The sequence below is a fragment of the Myotis yumanensis genome, unplaced genomic scaffold (genome assembly GCF_028538775.1).
Source record: "Myotis yumanensis isolate MYYU_CA2020_CCGP unplaced genomic scaffold, mMyoYum1.0.hap1 SCAF_1, whole genome shotgun sequence".
NCBI lineage: Eukaryota > Metazoa > Chordata > Mammalia > Chiroptera > Vespertilionidae > Myotis > Myotis yumanensis.
Window position 1 is genome coordinate 153,692,569 of NW_027223752.1, and position 17,634 is coordinate 153,710,202.

The 17,634-nt window shown below is 34.2% G+C and overlaps 1 protein-coding gene across 2 annotated transcripts in view; it reads left to right on the top strand.

Annotated features, from left to right (window-relative positions):
- Positions 1 to 17,634, top strand: part of AIMP1 (aminoacyl tRNA synthetase complex interacting multifunctional protein 1) — a 30,738-nt gene that overhangs the window by 8,721 nt on the left and 4,383 nt on the right. For both annotated transcript variants that reach the window (XM_070433374.1, XM_070433380.1), the window contains exons 2-6: positions 622 to 755; positions 2,218 to 2,331; positions 4,116 to 4,283; positions 5,747 to 5,958; positions 12,308 to 12,476. In XM_070433374.1, the coding sequence (XP_070289475.1) occupies positions 622 to 755; positions 2,218 to 2,331; positions 4,116 to 4,283; positions 5,747 to 5,958; positions 12,308 to 12,476 (797 nt within the window). The remainder of the gene's footprint in view (positions 1 to 621; positions 756 to 2,217; positions 2,332 to 4,115; positions 4,284 to 5,746; positions 5,959 to 12,307; positions 12,477 to 17,634) is intronic.

A 17,634-nucleotide genomic window follows, 5' to 3' on the forward strand; every position in this document is an offset into this window, starting at 1 on the left:
TTTAATGTGAAGTACTTGGCAGTTTAGCATGATTAATTAAATCTCAGAATTTTTGCTTATATGCGTTTTTCTGTACATGACAGTATGTTTTCTAATTTCTATGAATTATTATAAAATTAAAATTCTAATTTCTTTTACAAGGACACAGTATACATATTGACATTACTTCTAAGTAAGCATATGATTAATATTGATGTTTTCCTAATTGTTGATCTTTTAGTATTTGTCCTTCCTAATCACGTTTCTCCTTAACATTATACATAATTAAGTAAATAGTAGGAATATGCAATATGCAAAAGTAACATATAAGAAGGAATTCGGCAATTCTTTGGGACACAGGTATGGTACTTGGTTATAGCTTAGTTAAGGTTATTGCTATTCCTTTCCTTTTGTATTTCTGTCTTGTGTGATAATGTTCTGCAGTATTTTAACACTTTCTTTAAAACTTTACATCCTTAAAATTGTGTCTTTGGTTTGGTTTGTAGGAAAAGTGAGTTTTTTTGTAACATTGATCTGATACAGTAGAAAATATTTTTCTTTTTAGACTGCTTGTTCACAGTGCCTGTAAAATAAATTTATTCCTTCAACAGTATAATTTATCACTTTTATTTTTTCATTTAGGATTTTCTGCCGTTTCTTGGCAAAAATGGCAACCAATGATGCTGTTTTGAAGAGACTAGAACAGAAAGGTGCAGAGGCAGATCAAATTATTGAATATCTTAAACAGCAAGTTGCTCTTCTTAAGGAAAAAGCAAGTAAGAAAAATTTAAACTTTCTAAGAAGATACTTAAAATGAATTCATATGTTGACAGACCAAAAAAAAGTGTGTATTACATAAATTATTACGTTATCTTGATGATAACTTTTATATTCCTTTAATATTTAAATTTGGAATGAAATGATAGTCTATAATTAAGATAAATTAGAATTGATATATAGTGAATGTATGATATATAGAGGAAACAATGTATTATTTTCAGATTTCTGGGGGAAATAACACTTAAAATAATTTGGCATAGAATTAGAGATTAAAAATGAAGGAAAATTGGTGAACTCAAATATGTACTGAAGCTTGTATAGAAGAGAATGTATACTTAAAATTATTTTTAAATTGATTTGAGAGAGAGAGGAAAGGAGGAGAGAGAAACATTGATATACTGTTCCACTTGTTTATGCATTCATTGGTTGTTTCTTGTATGTGCCCTAATTGGGGATCAAACCTGCAAATTTGTTGTATCGGGATGACACTAACCCAACTCACCTACCTGGCCAGGGGTGAGAATGTATACTTTTATATTAGTCCTATAGCATTGTCTGAAATGATTTTTAATTTTTTTCCATACTTATTTATATTTTACCTAGAAATTGCTATGATGTGTATAAAAATAACAAATCTAAATTTCTGCTTGTAGGATTTAGGTTGACCTTTGTTTTGTTTGTTTAAATATATTTTATTTTTCAATAGCCAATGTTATTCTTGTAATGAAAATTCCAAAATCTTTATCTAGTATATGTTAGGACATCCGGCATTCCTGGTCCCAACCCAGTAAATGCCAGGAATAACTCCCATTATTTTGAAAATCCCTCAGGCTTTTAAAATTCCACATTGGGAGCACCACCAACCTCACTGAGAATCACTGTTTTTTTCTTTTATATTTTTGTATATCCAATTGCTCATCTTTAACACACATCTATATTATGTCTTGAGCAAATTTTTGTAGCTATTTCACTCATTAAATGTTTGCTCACTTAAGCTTCTGAGACATTAAGTATAAAGGGTTATTTAGGTGTTTTTACAAGGTAATGACCAAAAAAAATGAGAATAGTTTTTTCTTGTTTGGTAATTAGATCTTAGACTTTTAAAAATTAAATAATTTAATATATCTAATATTTATCTCTCTTACAGTCTTATCTGTTATTGACACTTTGAGCAAGTTTGTTAAATATTCATAAGCATCTTTACAGAAGCTAGAAAAAGGATTCATAAAACCTTTTCTGTTCTATTATTTTGCAGATTATCTTTTCTCTCTTTTAAATACCATGTTGTTTTAATAATACTAAACTCTGATGTAAAGAAACTGGCCAAAAAAACATTTGCTTATTAGAATTATCCTGCTTGTGTGTATACTGGTTATACTCTCTTTTCAAGTAGTATTCATAAGGAACCATTTAGAAAACACTGCTATACTATACTTAACTAGATTTTTTTCATCTTAGTTTTGCAGTCGACTTTGAGAGAAGAGAAGAAACTTCGAGTTGAAAATGCTAAATTGAAGAAAGAAATTGAAGAATTGAAGCAAGAGCTAATTCAGGCAGAAATTAAAAATGGAGGTGATTAAATATCGAAATGACATAGTTTTACTTAAAATAGTAATTATTTATTTTATTGTTTATTAATTTAGGTATTATGCTTTTTTAAACTTTTATTTTACCCTCATAGCATCCCTTCTTGCATATTTGTCCTCCTTTACAGAAGGAAAAATGAAGATACAGAAAAGCCACATGACCTGGCCTGAGATTATGCAAAAAACAGCAAAGCTGGGGTTCAAAACCTATGCTTTTAACTCTGTGCTATGCTTCAACTTGCCCTTCACCATTCCCTATTAAATAATTACAGTGGGGCCTTGACTTACGAGTGTCCCGACTAACGAGTTTTTTGAGATACCAGCTGTCTCTCGGCCAATTTTTTGCATTGAGTTGACAAAGTAATTTGAGTTAATGAGCTCCTTAACGAGCTCGGTCTCGAAACGAATTAAACTCGTAAGTCAAGGCCCCACTGTACTGACAATAAGTCATACTAACATTTAATTAATATTTATTAAGTTTTAATATATTCTAGGCACTGTGTTGGTAGTTGTTTCACATACATTATGTATTTTATCCTTAAAATTAAGTGTATATAAATACCCTTGTTTACATGAGGAAATTGAAACTTAGAAGTATTAAAGTAATTTGTATGAACTTGTACAGTTTTTAAATTATTAAAATAGATAATTATCATTTCGACTATTATAAATAAAATTAAAAATTTTATTGAATTATTTTAAAGGAGTCTAGATAAATTTACATTATTATGAAACACTAATAATAATAGTCCTATTACAATTTCAAAGTATCATGCACAAAGCCATTTGGTTATATGATGGAAAATTCTTCCTTGGTGAGTTAAGGAGTTCCAAGTATACTTAACTGCTTTCTTTTGACCATCATTCTGTAAGTGAATTATTTTGAATACTGCAATATGAACTCCCCTACCCTTAGTGAGTTAAATTAAAGTAAGTAAAAACTAATGTATGCTTAAAACTACCATCTAGAGAGAATTTCATTTGTTAGTGAAAAATTTGAGGCTAGTTAATGTTTTCTAAGACTAAGAGATTTGGAATACAGTAAAATAGTATCAATATATTAACAGTTTAAATATTATCAATATAATAAAAGTTTTTAATATTGCTGAAGAAATTTTTTTTAGAAATTTTCTTTAAAAAGATTTTTTTGAAGTAGAATTAATTCTGATACAGAAATGACTAATATTAATACACTTACTCAGTTGATTCTTCAATATAAACAAAACCTGTGTGATAAACATGCTCTCTTACTAAACCATAAGAGATAGTCTCCGGAGATAGATTTCCTGAGTATAAATTTTATTTCCCTATTCACCGTGTATGTGATGGGCCAATTTTTTAACTTCTGTCTGGCTCAGGATGATCATTTGTTAGTGGGAATGTGAATAGAAATTGCTGCTTAAGATATTCGTGAGAATTGTATGAGTTAATTCATGTAATACATTTTGAAGTGTCTGCGACATAGTGAATCCATAATTTTTTTAAAAATCCATAATACATTTTAGCTATTATGTTATCTGTAATTTCTTCAGTTTAATCACTAGTGATTAAAGGAGAAACATGCATCTAATGTATTCTTTTATCATGTTTAAAATTTAGTTAATTTTTTGGCAACCTTTTTACAATCTCGGACAAATAGAGACCTGATAATCATATACAGTGAATTTCTCTTTTAAAAAGAGTTTATATTTGTGATTCACAATTTCATAGTTTTTATCTTATTTGTCGGTTTAATGTAAATGGCATTACCTATTTTATTTTCTGTTTTAGTGAAACAAATTCCATTTCCATCTGGTACTCCACTGCAAGCTAATTCCATGGTTTCTGAAAATGTAATACAATTTATGCCAATCACACCCATATCTTCTGGTGCTAAAGAACAGATAAAAGAAGGAGGAGGAGAAGAAAAGAAGGTGAAAGAGAAACTTGAAAAGAAAGGTATTTTACTTGAAGGTTATTTGGCTCCTGACTGGTTTATTGGATCTCAACATTTTTTATAATAATGATGTCAGAAAGAAAGTTCAGACTTTCATGAACTAGAATAAAGTTAGAAATAGTATGATATTGGAACTCAGAAGCTGGACCCTAAAGGATGTGTGTAGGTTGATCAGGTCGACAGGATAAGAGTATGGCATTTGAGGTATAAGGACCAGCATAAGTAAAAACATAGAATGTAGAGATTAAGTATAGAAGCCCATATGTAATCTAGTGTGACTGAATTTTTTGTAAATTTTTTGGGGGGTCATTTAGAAAAGTCACAGGTGCAAAGTTGTGAAGATAGGAAAAGGATATTCTAGTCCAGTGATTCCCAAAGTGGGCGCTACTGCCCCCTGGTGGGCGCTGCAGCGATCCAGGGGGGCGGTGATGGCCATAGGTGCATTTGTTTTAACTTTTTTTGTATTACCTTTCTATTCAATAAATAGTTTCATAATTTCAAACTTCAATGTTTCTAATTTACACCTTTCTTTACTATATTTTACAAAAAAGGTAGAAACATTAATACATATATCTTTCTGTTTAGTTGCTATTAAAATTAAAAAAAAATTAATTTCCAGGGGGCGCTGAGTAATATTTTTTCTGGAAAGGGGGCGGTAGGCCAAATAAGTTTGGGAACCACTGTTCTAGTCAAAGTATAATTTCTGAACTAAGGCATGGGATGTTCAAGTTTTAGAATAGGCTGTATCATTGTTTTATGCCTACTTCTTAATAAATTTTATAAAGTGGAGGAATTAGTCTGAATTGCTTTCATTGTAACCATACCACCTAATGATAAAATGATGTAGGAGAGGATGTACAGCCCCTATCTACTTATACTTATCAGTATGTTTAACTGATGAGAGAAACATTTTATCAGGGAAATTATATTTGTGGTTCGTTCCATCAGTTGGCTACAGAGTATGGCATTCTTTCTAAATATAGTATGTTTCACTTTCTAAAGACTCACAGTAAAAATTGTAAAGGATTTTCTACAGCTCTGTTTCAGGAAAATGCAAATTTTTTCTGTAAAGGGCCAGTTAGTAAATATTTGAGCTTTACAGGCTCTGTGACAACTATGCACCTCTGTCATAGTGTAAAACCAGCCATAGACAATATATATATGAACAAACATGGTTGTGTTCTAATAAGACTTTGACAGAAACAGCATGCTGGATTTGGCCCATAAACTATAGTTTACCAACTTTTTGTCCCTTTAACTAGAGATAAAGGTAGTTATTCAACAGAGAAATAGCTAAAATAGGGCTCAAGAAGCTATGACTTGGATAAATAATTATTTCCTTTGTTATTTAAGTGAAGGTAGGGTATAAACACTTTTTAAGTTCATCGGTATCAATGTTATGAAGTGTTTTCTAGTTTATTTTTGTTTTACTTCTGATGTTTACCCATTTATAAATATTCTTTAGGAGAGAAAAAGGAAAAAAAACAACAATCAGTAGCAGGAAGTGCTGACTCCAAACCAATAGATGTTTCCCGTCTGGATCTTCGAATTGGTTGTATCATCACTGCTAAAAAACATCCTGATGCAGATTCTTTGTATGTAGAAGAAGTAGATGTTGGAGAAGCAGTCCCAAGGACAGTTGTCAGTGGACTGGTGAATCATGTTCCTCTTGACCAGGTAATTTGTACAACTAACTTCTGCATACACATGACGCTTTCATTTCCTCTTTCTTTAGATGTTTTTTCCATATAATTTTGTATTAGATGACCAACAACAGGAGCCAGTATTGATTAGTTCAATTGCTTAGTTTGAATGTGATGAATTACACAAAAAAGTACAGAAAACTACTAAACTCTTGCAAAAAATCTACATATTAGGACTGGACTCATAAGGATGAAAAGAAGATACATTTTTCTCAATTAAAAAATGTTTTTAGTTTGGTGTATGTAAAATACTGCGTTTAGGTGTGTGTATCATCATTGTTTCTCATGGAATTTTATTATTCCTCGATTTTTTAAAATCACTGTTATATAAACCTAGGAAACACCAATCTAAAATTAAAATAACAGCCCTGGCTGAGTAGCTCAGTTGGTTAGAGCATCATCCTGATACACCAAGGTTGCAAGTTCTGTCCCTGGTCAGGGCACATACAGTTTATGCAATTAATGCATAAATAAGTGGAACAATAAATTAATGTTTCGCTCTTGCACTCTCTTCCCCTCCTTACTCCCTCTACCACTTTCTCTGTCTCAAAATCAATCAGTAAGATATTTTAAAAATATATAAATAAAAATAAAATAACAGGTTTCATTTCTTTAAAACTAAAGAAATATTTTCATACTTTAAGAGAAAACAGGAAAGGAAATCATGGAGATTGAACTGCAGATTTTAATGTTATTCCTTTAGTTGTTAAAAGTTAGATGTTTTGTACTTTGTTATTACTTAGGTATTTAAAAGTATAAAAATAAGTATTTTTTATACACACATATGTATACAGCATATGTATATGTATGGCGATACATATATATATGTATTTCCAATGACAGTGGCATGAATTAAAGACAGTAATAGTTTTTAATTTGCTCTTTCAAGATATCTTATGGGTAATTTTAATCATCTACCTATTTTCTCTGCCCCATGGTACTTCAGGGATATTGCAAAGACCATAGACTTCAACATTGAGATAGTTCTGCCTCTCTGTCCATTGCCAGCTCTGTTGCTTATTGAATTTGTGAACTTGGATAAATCTTTACATTTATTAATTCATCTTTCTAGATTCAAATATTTATTGAGCTCCTGCAATGTACCAGAAACTATTTGCTAGACAAGGGACAAAGCAGTGAAATTAAGATGAAATTAAGATAATAGATTTGTTTGTGTTCATTTTTTAAATCCTTTTGTGAGGTTCACATTCCTATGGGGACATCAGGAAATCATCTACACTAATAAAAGAGAAACATGGTAATTAGCGTACGACCGCTACCCTTCCCATTGGCTAATCAGCATATCCTTATGCAAATTAACTGTCAGCCAAGATGGCGGCCGGCAGCCATGCATTAAAGCGAACAGGGAGGCTTGCTTGCTCCAGTGACTGCGGACTCCAACGTTCCCCGCCTGAGTTGCCGGCCTCTCAACTGCAACTCTTAAGCAACTATGTTGCAAATATAGAAGCTAAACAAAACCCCAGAAACCGACTTTGGCTTTTATTCTGAAATGAAAACCATTAGAGGTTTTTTGAGCTAAGGGGTAACGTGTTCTGCCTTATATTAATAGGATCATTTAGCTGCTCTAACGAGGGGATGAGTGAAGAAGATTTTCGTATCTATTAAAAATTTATGGATTTGCCACATGTATGTTTTTTCTCTTTATATTCATCTTGTATAGGATGAGGTCTCCTCCATAACTACTTAGGAATGGATGTTGGAGAAAAGAACCAACTGGTCGTAAGCCAGTTAAATTGGAAAAACTCCTCATTGGGGCTTTATCTTTTTTGTTCTCACAAGTTGCAGACTGTTTCTATTCCAAAGGCTGCCATTCACAGCCATAAGCAAATCTCTCTATACACATCTGTATCTAAACCATGAAGGCAGTACTACTAAACATTTACGAAGCAGGGACATTTAAGGACATTTAATCCCCCCCCCCCCCAAATTGCATACAATATTTTGTAGGTTGATGTATTTTTCAAAGGTAAAGGTCCACAGATGTCATCTGACTTTTGAAAGATTAACTGTGTGGTATTTCTTATATGTAATTGTATAAAACATTTTTTTTTTTTTAAATCTTTATTGTTCAGATTATTACATTTGTTCCTCTTTTTTCCCCCCATAACTCCCCTCCTTCCAGCTCCCACCCCACCCTCCACCCTCACTCCCCACCCACTGTGTTCATCCATAGGTGCATGATTTTTGTCCAGTCACTTCCCGCATCTCCCACACCCCTTTTCCCCCCAAGAATAGTCATTCTATTCCCTTTCTATGTCCCTGATTCTATTATAATCACCAGTTCATTCTGTACATCAGGTTATTTATTCACTTGATTCTTAGATTCATTTGTTGATAGATGCATGTTTGTTGTTCATAATTTGTATCTTTACCTTTTTCTTCTTCTTCCTCTTCTTAAAGGATACCTTTCAGCATTTCATATAATACTGGTTTGGCAGTGATGAACTCCTTTAGCTTTTCCTTATCTGTGAAGCTCTTTATCTGACCTTCAATTCTGAATGATAGCTTTGCTGGATAAAGTAATCTTGGTTGTAGGTTCTTGGTATTCAGCACTTTGAATATTTCTTGCCATTCCCTTCTGGCCTGCAAAGTTTCTGTTGAGAAATCAGCTGACAGTCGTATGGGTATTCCCTTGTAGGTAATTAAGCCTCTTTCTCTTGCTGCTTTTAAGATTTTCTCTTTGTCTTTTGCTCTTGGCATTTTAATGATGATGTGTCTTGGTGTGGTCCTCTTTGGATTCCTTTTGTTTGGGGTTCTCTGCGCTTCTTGGACCTGTAAGTCCATTTCTTTCTCCAGGTGGGGGAAGTTTTCTGCCATTATTTCTTGAAATAGGTTTTCAATATCTTGCTGTCTCTCATCTTCTGGCACTCCAATGACTCTGATATTAGACCGCTTAAAGCTGTCCCAGAGGCTCCTTACACTATCTTCACACTTTCGGATTCTTTTTTCATTTTGCTTTTCCAATTGGGTGTTTTTTGTCGAATCTTTGGTTTGATTATTGTACTCCTCTGGTCTGCTATTGGGTATAATATTCTTTATTTCAGTCCGTGTATGCTTACTTTCTAATTTCTTTATCGTAGCATCGAGGGTCTCATTAGTTTTCGTGAGGCTCTGCACAAATTTATGGCAAGCCTTCAAAATTGCGATTCTTAGCTCCATATCCTCCATTTCTGTCATGTTTCTTTGTCTCCGCATCTTTTATGCTTTCTTGGTGCACCCCCTTGTGGTCTCTGTGCGCAGTCTTGTTCTAGCCAAGCCTTAATTGTTGTAGTTAACACTAGAGGGATTTTACCCCCAGGCCGGCTGGCTATAGGAATCAGCTGTATGGAAAACGTCTGCCTTCTGGGGAGGCGCTAATCCAGCCTTTGCCTGAGGCGATCTGCAAATGGCTGTGCACAGGCTTTGGGCGGGGCGGGCTCAACAGGGCGGGCGGAGGGAGCAGTTATGGCCATGCTCAGTCCCGTTCCCAGAGGCTCTGCTTCTCAGAACCCCGGCAGCCGCTGCAAACCTCGGAGAGAAAGTTGCCCTCAGGCTCCAACTGATGCCGGATAATCCCGCTTCTCCCGTTTGAGTCTGGGTCCCTAGAGACTCGCCCGGATCTGGAGCCCAGAGTCTGAGACTCACTCCCGACAGAAAACGACAACCGCGCCCTCAGCCACCAGCCAGCTTTGCGCGCGCACCTCGGTACCTTTGTATTTTCCACACTGCGCCGCCTCTGAGCCTCGATTTGCTGTTCTCTTTCCTTCTAGTTGTAGAGTCTCTCTTCAGCCAGCCTTCCTGTGGTTCTGGGTGATGTCCGTTCCGTCTTTTAGTTGTATTTTTGAAATGGTTGTTTGCGGCAGCGGTCTCCGGTGTTTACCTACGCCGCCATCTTGGTCTCCCCTCTGCTGACCTAAAACATTTTTTTATATGTGGCATTTTCAAGTTATTTGTTGAAGATTAGTCTTATTCATGAAGACCTCCCAAAGAGGGGGCCTTTGGAATTTGAAACTTTGATCTATTTTTTTTTTCATCTTTATTGTTGAGAGTGTTACGGATGCCCCCTTTTTTTCCACCCATTGCCCCCCTCCTCCTGGTTCCTGCCCCCGCCCCCCAGGCCTTCACCACTCTATTGTCTGTAATGCATATATGTATAGAAGAGCTTTGCTTAATCTCTTCTCACCCCAACTTCCTCCTTCCCTCTGAGATTCCTTAGTCAGTTTCATGTTTCCATGCCTCTGGTTCTATTCTATTTATCAGTTTATTTTGTTCATTAGATTTCTTGTTCATTTATTTTGATTTTTAGATACAATTATTGATAGATATGTATTTATTGTCATTTTGTTCATATTTTTTATCTCTTCTTCCTCTTTAAGACTATTCTTCAATATTTCATGTAGTACTGATTTGGTGGTGAACTCCTTTAGCTTTTTCTTGTCGGGAAGCTTTTTATCTGACTTTCAATTCTAAATGATAGCTTTGCAGAGTAGAATAATCTTGGTTGTAGGCCCTTGTTATTCATCACTTGGAATATTTTTTGCCACTCTCTTCTGGCCTGCAGAGTTTCTCTAAAGAAGTCAATTGACAGTTGTATGGGTACTCCCTTGTAGGTAACTAACTGCTTTTCTCTTGCTGATTTTAAGATTCTCTCCTTGTCTTTAGCCTTTGGTATTTTAATTATGATGGGTCTTGGTATGGGCTTCATTGGATGGTGGCCTCTTGTTAATTTTTTGAGGAACTTTCATACTGTTTTCCATAGTAGCTGTACCATTTTACACTCCAACCGTCAATGCTTAAGGATTCCCATTTCTCCACATTCTCAACACTTATTATTTGTTGACTTTTTGATAATAGCCATTCTGACAGGTGTGAAGTGGTATGTCATGTGATTTTTATTTCCCTGATGATTAGTGATGTTAAGCATCTTTTCATATGTCTGTTATTCATCTGTATGTTCGTTTATTTTGGGGAAAAATTTCTGTTCAGGTCATCTACCCTTTTTTTAGTTGAATTGGTGTGTTTTATTATGTTGAGTTGTATGAGTTCTTAATACAGTCTTTATAACTTTATCAAATATAATGTCATTGCAAATATCTTCTCCCATTTGTTAAGTTATATTTTCATTTTGTTGATGGTTTCCTTTTCATAGCAAACGATTTTTAGTTTGATGTAGTCCTATTTGTTTATTTTTGCTTTTATTGCCCTAACCCAGAGGGACATATCCAACAAAATGTTAAGATTGAGATCAAAGTGTTTACTGCCTATGTTTCCTTCTAGGAGTTTTATGGTTTCAGGACTTAACATTTTAGCCTTTAATCCATTTTGAATTTTTTTATAGAGTATAAGAAAGTTGCCCAGATTCACTTTTTTTCACATATCTATCCAGTTTTTCCAATATCAAATATTTGTATCCTTCAATTTTAGTGAATTTATTAGTTTTAAATTTTTCCTGTGGAGTCTTTAGGATTTTCTATATACAGGCAGTCCTCAGATTATGTCAGACTCGACTTACGTTGTTTCATGGTTACATTGCCATCTCCCATAAGCAATAGCAATGCATCATTTGTCGTCTGTATGCTCCCTGTTGGGGATCGAGCCTGCAACCTGGGCATATGCCCTGACCAGGATGGAACCTATGACCTCTCGGTACATGGGTTGACACTCAACCACTGAGCCACACCAGCTGGGCAGATCACATGTTTTTTATCCTTAGTTTTGGTTAATGTGGTGTATCCTATAATGAGAATGTTAGTGTGTTTGATATTGCCTCAGAGGTCCCGTAAACTAAATTTGTTTTTTGTTTTTATTTTAACATTTTCTTTATTCAGTCATTTCTTTAAATATTTACCTAAAGCCCTGGCTGGATTGGCTCAATGGACAGAGCATTGGCCTGTGGACTGAAGGGTCCTGGGTTTGATTCTGGTCAGGGGCGCATGCCCCAGTTGTGGGCTTGATCCCCAGTAGGGGGCGTGCAGGAGGCAGCCAATCAATCATTCTCTCTCATCATTGATGTGTCTCTCTCTGTCTCCTTCCCCCTTCCTCTCTGAAATCAATAAAAATATATTATAGATAAATAAATATTTACCTGAAAAGCCTTTTCTCTGGTCCTTCAACTGTAATGCACTGTCAGGTTGTAAAATTTCTTTTTCATATTTGTATAAGGCTTTATAACAGCAATAAAAGATTTAGAATACACAAAGATAAAGGTACATCCACAAAAATAGAACGTTTGATACTTAGCATCTTGAGTGTACCTTAATGTATTCTAGGTATAATCACTCCAAATTCTATACATCTTAATCATCTATTTGTTTCTGATACAGATGCAAAATCGTATGGTGATTTTACTTTGTAACCTAAAACCTGCAAAGATGAGGGGAATATTATCTCAAGCAATGGTGATGTGTGCTAGTTCACCAGAGAAAGTTGAAATCTTAGCACCTCCTATTGGATCTGTTCCTGGAGACAGAATTACTTTTGAAGCTTTTCCTGGTAAGTATTTATTAGCCATTATTGAAAATAATTTGGGAATTAATGTTCACAAAGTGATGCTTATAATGTTTAAGTTTAAAATTAAATCCTGTGTATGATTTACTATGCTTTACATTAAATGACCATTATTATTGAGATTATTGCTATTGGCTCAAGATGACATATTAAGCACAAACATCTACCTATCTCCCAACCCATTAATGTGCACATTACATAAAACACCAGAGAGAGTTTTTGCTTTAGGTAAAATATTAAATATAACCCCTACACAGCAGAAGAGTGTGATGTGGTCATAAAACAAATTAATGTGCTACAAAATTATTTAAGATGTAGATTATCTCAGAATGTAGCACATAAATACGAAGAGATGAAAAGTTGACATGGGGGAAATGCATATAATCCTCAAAGTCCATCTAATATATTTATATATGCTTTTACTTTACTTTAGGATATAGAGAAAATCTCTAAGTACAACTTCATATTTTATCTTATTTTAAAATATATTTTTATTGATTTCAGAGAAGGGGAGAGAGGTATAGAAACATCAATGATGTGAGAGAAGCATTGATCGACTGCCTACCGCACGTCCCCCACTGGGGATTGAGCCCGCAACCCAGGCATGTGCCTTGACCGGGAATTGAACTTTGATTTCCTGGTTCATAGGTTGGCACTCAACCACTAAGCCACACCAGCTGGGACATGTTTATTTTAATAATCTGAAAGGAAGTTTCATTTTATATTGCTTGTTTTCTCCAGTAAAGTGCTCCTGAGACATGAAGTTTTATAATGCATGAGAAAGTTTTTTCAAACAGGTCTTTGAAGCAGAAGAGAAAGAATGCTTGGTAGATGTAGAATAAAGTTTTCTTTCATTAAAGAGCGAAGATCTTATAAAGAGGATAGACAGTTAGAAATTAAAAGATTGAATTTACTTGAAGGATATTCATTTGACTAGAATAATGGGAGAAGGAGAAATAAATTAGGGTAATAAATTAGGTTATGATTTTACTCAGATGTGGAATCTAATGAACAAAATAAAATAATAAACAAAATAGAAACAAATTCATAGAGAACAGACTGATAGCTGTCAGAGGGGAGGGGGGTTGCAGGGCTGGGAAAAAAAACGGTGAAGGGATTAAGAAAAAAAGAAACACCCCAGAACTCATAGATACAGACAACAGTATGATAATTACCAGAGGGAAATGGGAGTCGGGGAAGTAGAAGAGGTCATATGGAGAGATAAATGCTGATGGAAGGAGATTTGACTTGAGGTGGTGAACACACAATACAAGTACAGATGATGTGTCATAGAATTGTACACCTGAACCCTATGTAATTTTATTAACAATGTCATCCAAATAAGCTCACTTTAAAAAAAATACAACAATTTACTACATCCATACCAAACCAGTGTTTTTCATACTTAGTAATTTTATAGGTGAATGATAATATCTCATTTAATATACCACTCTGATTCTAATGTGATCTCAACACCTTTTTAACTATTTATTAAATACTTTTAGCTACTCATGTCATTTTCCATATTAATATCGAGATGTGCATCTTTTTTGCTGTTGATTTATAAGAATGCTTTTTAATTAAAAATATGAACACTGTCATATATTACTATTGTAGTCTAGACTTCTAGTTTAACTTAGATACTGTATAATAAACATATTCCAACTTTAAAAAAGACATAGAATTAGGTTTATAAGTCAGAATTGATTTGGAGATATATTTGTAGAAAGAGCTGAGTTTTAATTTAATAGCCAGACTGATGTGATTATGTAGGCCTGTTTTTTTATCCTATGTCAATTGTGTTTGATGAAATATTAGGATATGAAGAATTTTAACATTAGAATATGATAGAAAATGTGGATGAAATTATAGGTTAATTTCCTTGAAACTAAACTACCCCTTCCTAATCACAGTAGACTAATCTAAAAAATACAGGGATTGTTTAACAAGTACCATGACTTTGAATGCCTCTGTATATCTTGAACGTTGGTAGATTCAAAACCATAATGGTCGGTGCTTTTTTTGGTAAATTGGGTTTTGGGAAAATAACAATCTGAATCATTTCTCAAAGCAGCATGGTGGCTTTAGATTCTAGCAGCATATGATCACCACTCTTCTCCCACAAACAATATCAAAACATTTCCCTAAATCTCATATTTTGGAGTAAGTCTATACCTGCCTGACACCTAAAATTCTATTTAGAAGTTTCATTCACTAAATTGGAATAGAACAATAATAAAGGTGATCTTTTCCTTTAAGATTCAACATGCATTGTAAAAAAAACCCCACAAATATTTGTTTACCTTGCCAGATTAACATTTGCCTTCCCTTTTATTTAAATACTTAAGATGTAGTACAATTTTTGAGTTTTCTCTTTTTAATGTAAATTGTAGAGTCTTGTATTTAGAAATGGAATAAATCATCTACTTTAACTCACTATTTTACAGATTTGGAAACTGGGGCCTGGCACAATTTAGTTACTTGCTTAAAGTTATGCAGAATTAGTAAAAGGATTAAACAGATGTGCCTGAGTCTCTAATACTATAGCATTTTTGTTTGTTGATTGTTGCTTGCTGTGAATTAATCTGGACTATTTCGTTAATGAAGGTATATAGCTCTTTTATTTCAATGACATATTTCATTCCCTTACTCATAGAATTAACAGGTAAGCATTTCAGCAGTTGAGTCCATTGTTATTTGGATGTTTCTGATGAGTAAATTGAGAGTAAGTTTTACTCAGTGACAGGATTAGAGATAATAATAGCCCATATGGATTTCTTGCCTTTACTACATTCTTCACTCTGAGTTGTTTGTTTGTTTTTTTGGTGTATCTATATTTACGTTGTTCCAAAGCCTGATATTTTTTTTTTAATTCATAGTTTCCCCTTGTGCCTTAGCACATGAATTGTTAGGAAAATATTTACAAAAAATATTTGTAAAGTGAAAGAAGGGAAAAATCTAACTTTATTTTCTTAAAATATATTTTTGTTGATTTCAGAGAGGAAGGGAGAGATAGAAACATCAATGATGAGAGAGAATCATTGATCAGCTGCCTCCTGCGCGCCCCCTAATGGGGATTGAGCCCTGACCAGGAATTGAACTGTGACTTCTTAGTTTGTAGGTTGATGTTCAACCACTGAGGTACACCAGCTGGGTGGGAAAACCTAATTTTAAAATGGCCCATGAGGTTGCTTGAATTCTTATCACTTACAATAGGCTTAACCAAGCCAAACAGCATTGAATAATTGATAAATTTTGGGGCATGAGGTCTGTTATTGTTCATCTTGCTTATGGTTCCACATCAGTTACTGCTTCTGTAGCAGTTAATCTGAAAGGAAATAACAGCTAATACTACACAACACACTATTAGTCTTATTTTTTTCTTTTCCAGAAAGAGCCATGATTTATCAGTGCTTTTTTTTTTCAGCATCTGTTTTACATTTTAAAACTTAAGGTGTCTGCTGGTACATGTTCACTTGATGTGCTCAGTGTCTAGAGATTTATATTTTATGGTACTTAAGTGTGGTATAGAAATTGCAATTGGGGTTCAAACCTTTGAATTGCTATTCAGCCTTGGAAAGGCTTTTATACTTAACTTTTTTCTCTAACTGTAGAACCGAAAATGTCCATTGAGTTTAGAAGATGCCAAGCAATATTTTTTTTTTAACAATGGCTAAAAAACTACCCCACTCAATACTTTTTTCAATCATAAATGTGTGAAGCTATAAATTTCAATATTTAAAAGTGGTAACTGGTCCCTAAAGCACCAAGCAAAAATTAACTTGAAAATAATATTATAGCTAGAAGACAAAGGCAATGACAGCCTTTTCTTTTTTTGTTTTTGAAAATCACTGGACCATGATTATTTCTCTTGATATTGAATCTTAATTATAAATATAAGTTATGGTTAATTGTAAAGCCTGTATGGTATGCAGGAGTGTTTCACTTTTGGATCCATTTATTCTTTAAAAAGACAAAACTCTTATCTGTATTTTATTCTATTCTCTAAAACCTATTTCAGTCAGTTTTATCTCTTTCCTGTCCCACCAGAACTGCTCTGGTCAAGATCACTAATTACTCTCTAGCTAAATATCCATGGCTAGTTCTCAGTCCTTTTCTTAATTTATTTGCCATCTGGCATTGCTCTTTTGGTGGTCTCCTGCTTCACTGGCTGCCCTTCTCCTCTCCTTTGCTAGTTCCTTCTTAGCTGCATGACTTCACAACATTGAAGTGCTCCAGACCTTGCTGTTCTTTCCCTTTCTTTCTTTCTCTTTCTCTCTCTCTCTCTCTCTCTCTCTCTCTCTCCACACACACACATTATTTCCTTGGCTATTTTATCCAGTCACTTTTCTGGACTTCATTGACATGTCTGAAGAGAGAATACATATCCCAGTCTTCTCCCCAAAATTCCCATTTTCCATATCATCTGACCAGAACTCCATTCTCTCAACTGCTATTTATTTTCTCATGCAGCTTCTCCTTCAGAAAATAATAGTGGGTTTACCTTCTGAACATAACCGGAATCATTCTTATATCTCCACCACCACCACTTTGGTCTTGGCACCAACATCCTTTCTCTAAATCATTGCAAAAGCCTCTGACTGATTTCCCTGCTTTTGCCCATGCACTTTGTCTATTTTCAGTTATAATAGGCGGAGTGATTTAGGTCAGATTATATTGCTCCTTTGCTCAAAAGCTTTCCATTTGACCCAGAGTGCAAGTCCGAGTCCTTATGGTTGCCTTTCATTATCTTATTAACTGCACGGACTCTCCAATTTCTTCCTTAGTCACTTTAATTGAGCCACTGACTCTTTCCTGAGATATCACTATTGCTTGGTCCCTCATCCTATTCAGATCTTTCAAATGTCGTCTTTGTTTTATTTTTCTCCAAAATACTTATCATCTAATATACTGTACATTATTTAATGTCTGTTCACACAGATATATAAGCATAATGAAATCAAGATTGTTCTTTTTTGTTCTTATTCACTGCTATATTCCTATCATCTAGAAAAATGCCTGGCATAGAGTAGGAGCTCAATAAATTGGTTAATGAATGAATAAAAAGAAATGTAGTAAAACATGTTAAAAACAATAACAACAAAGCAGTATTTAAAAACAGTAACAACAACAAAGCAGTATT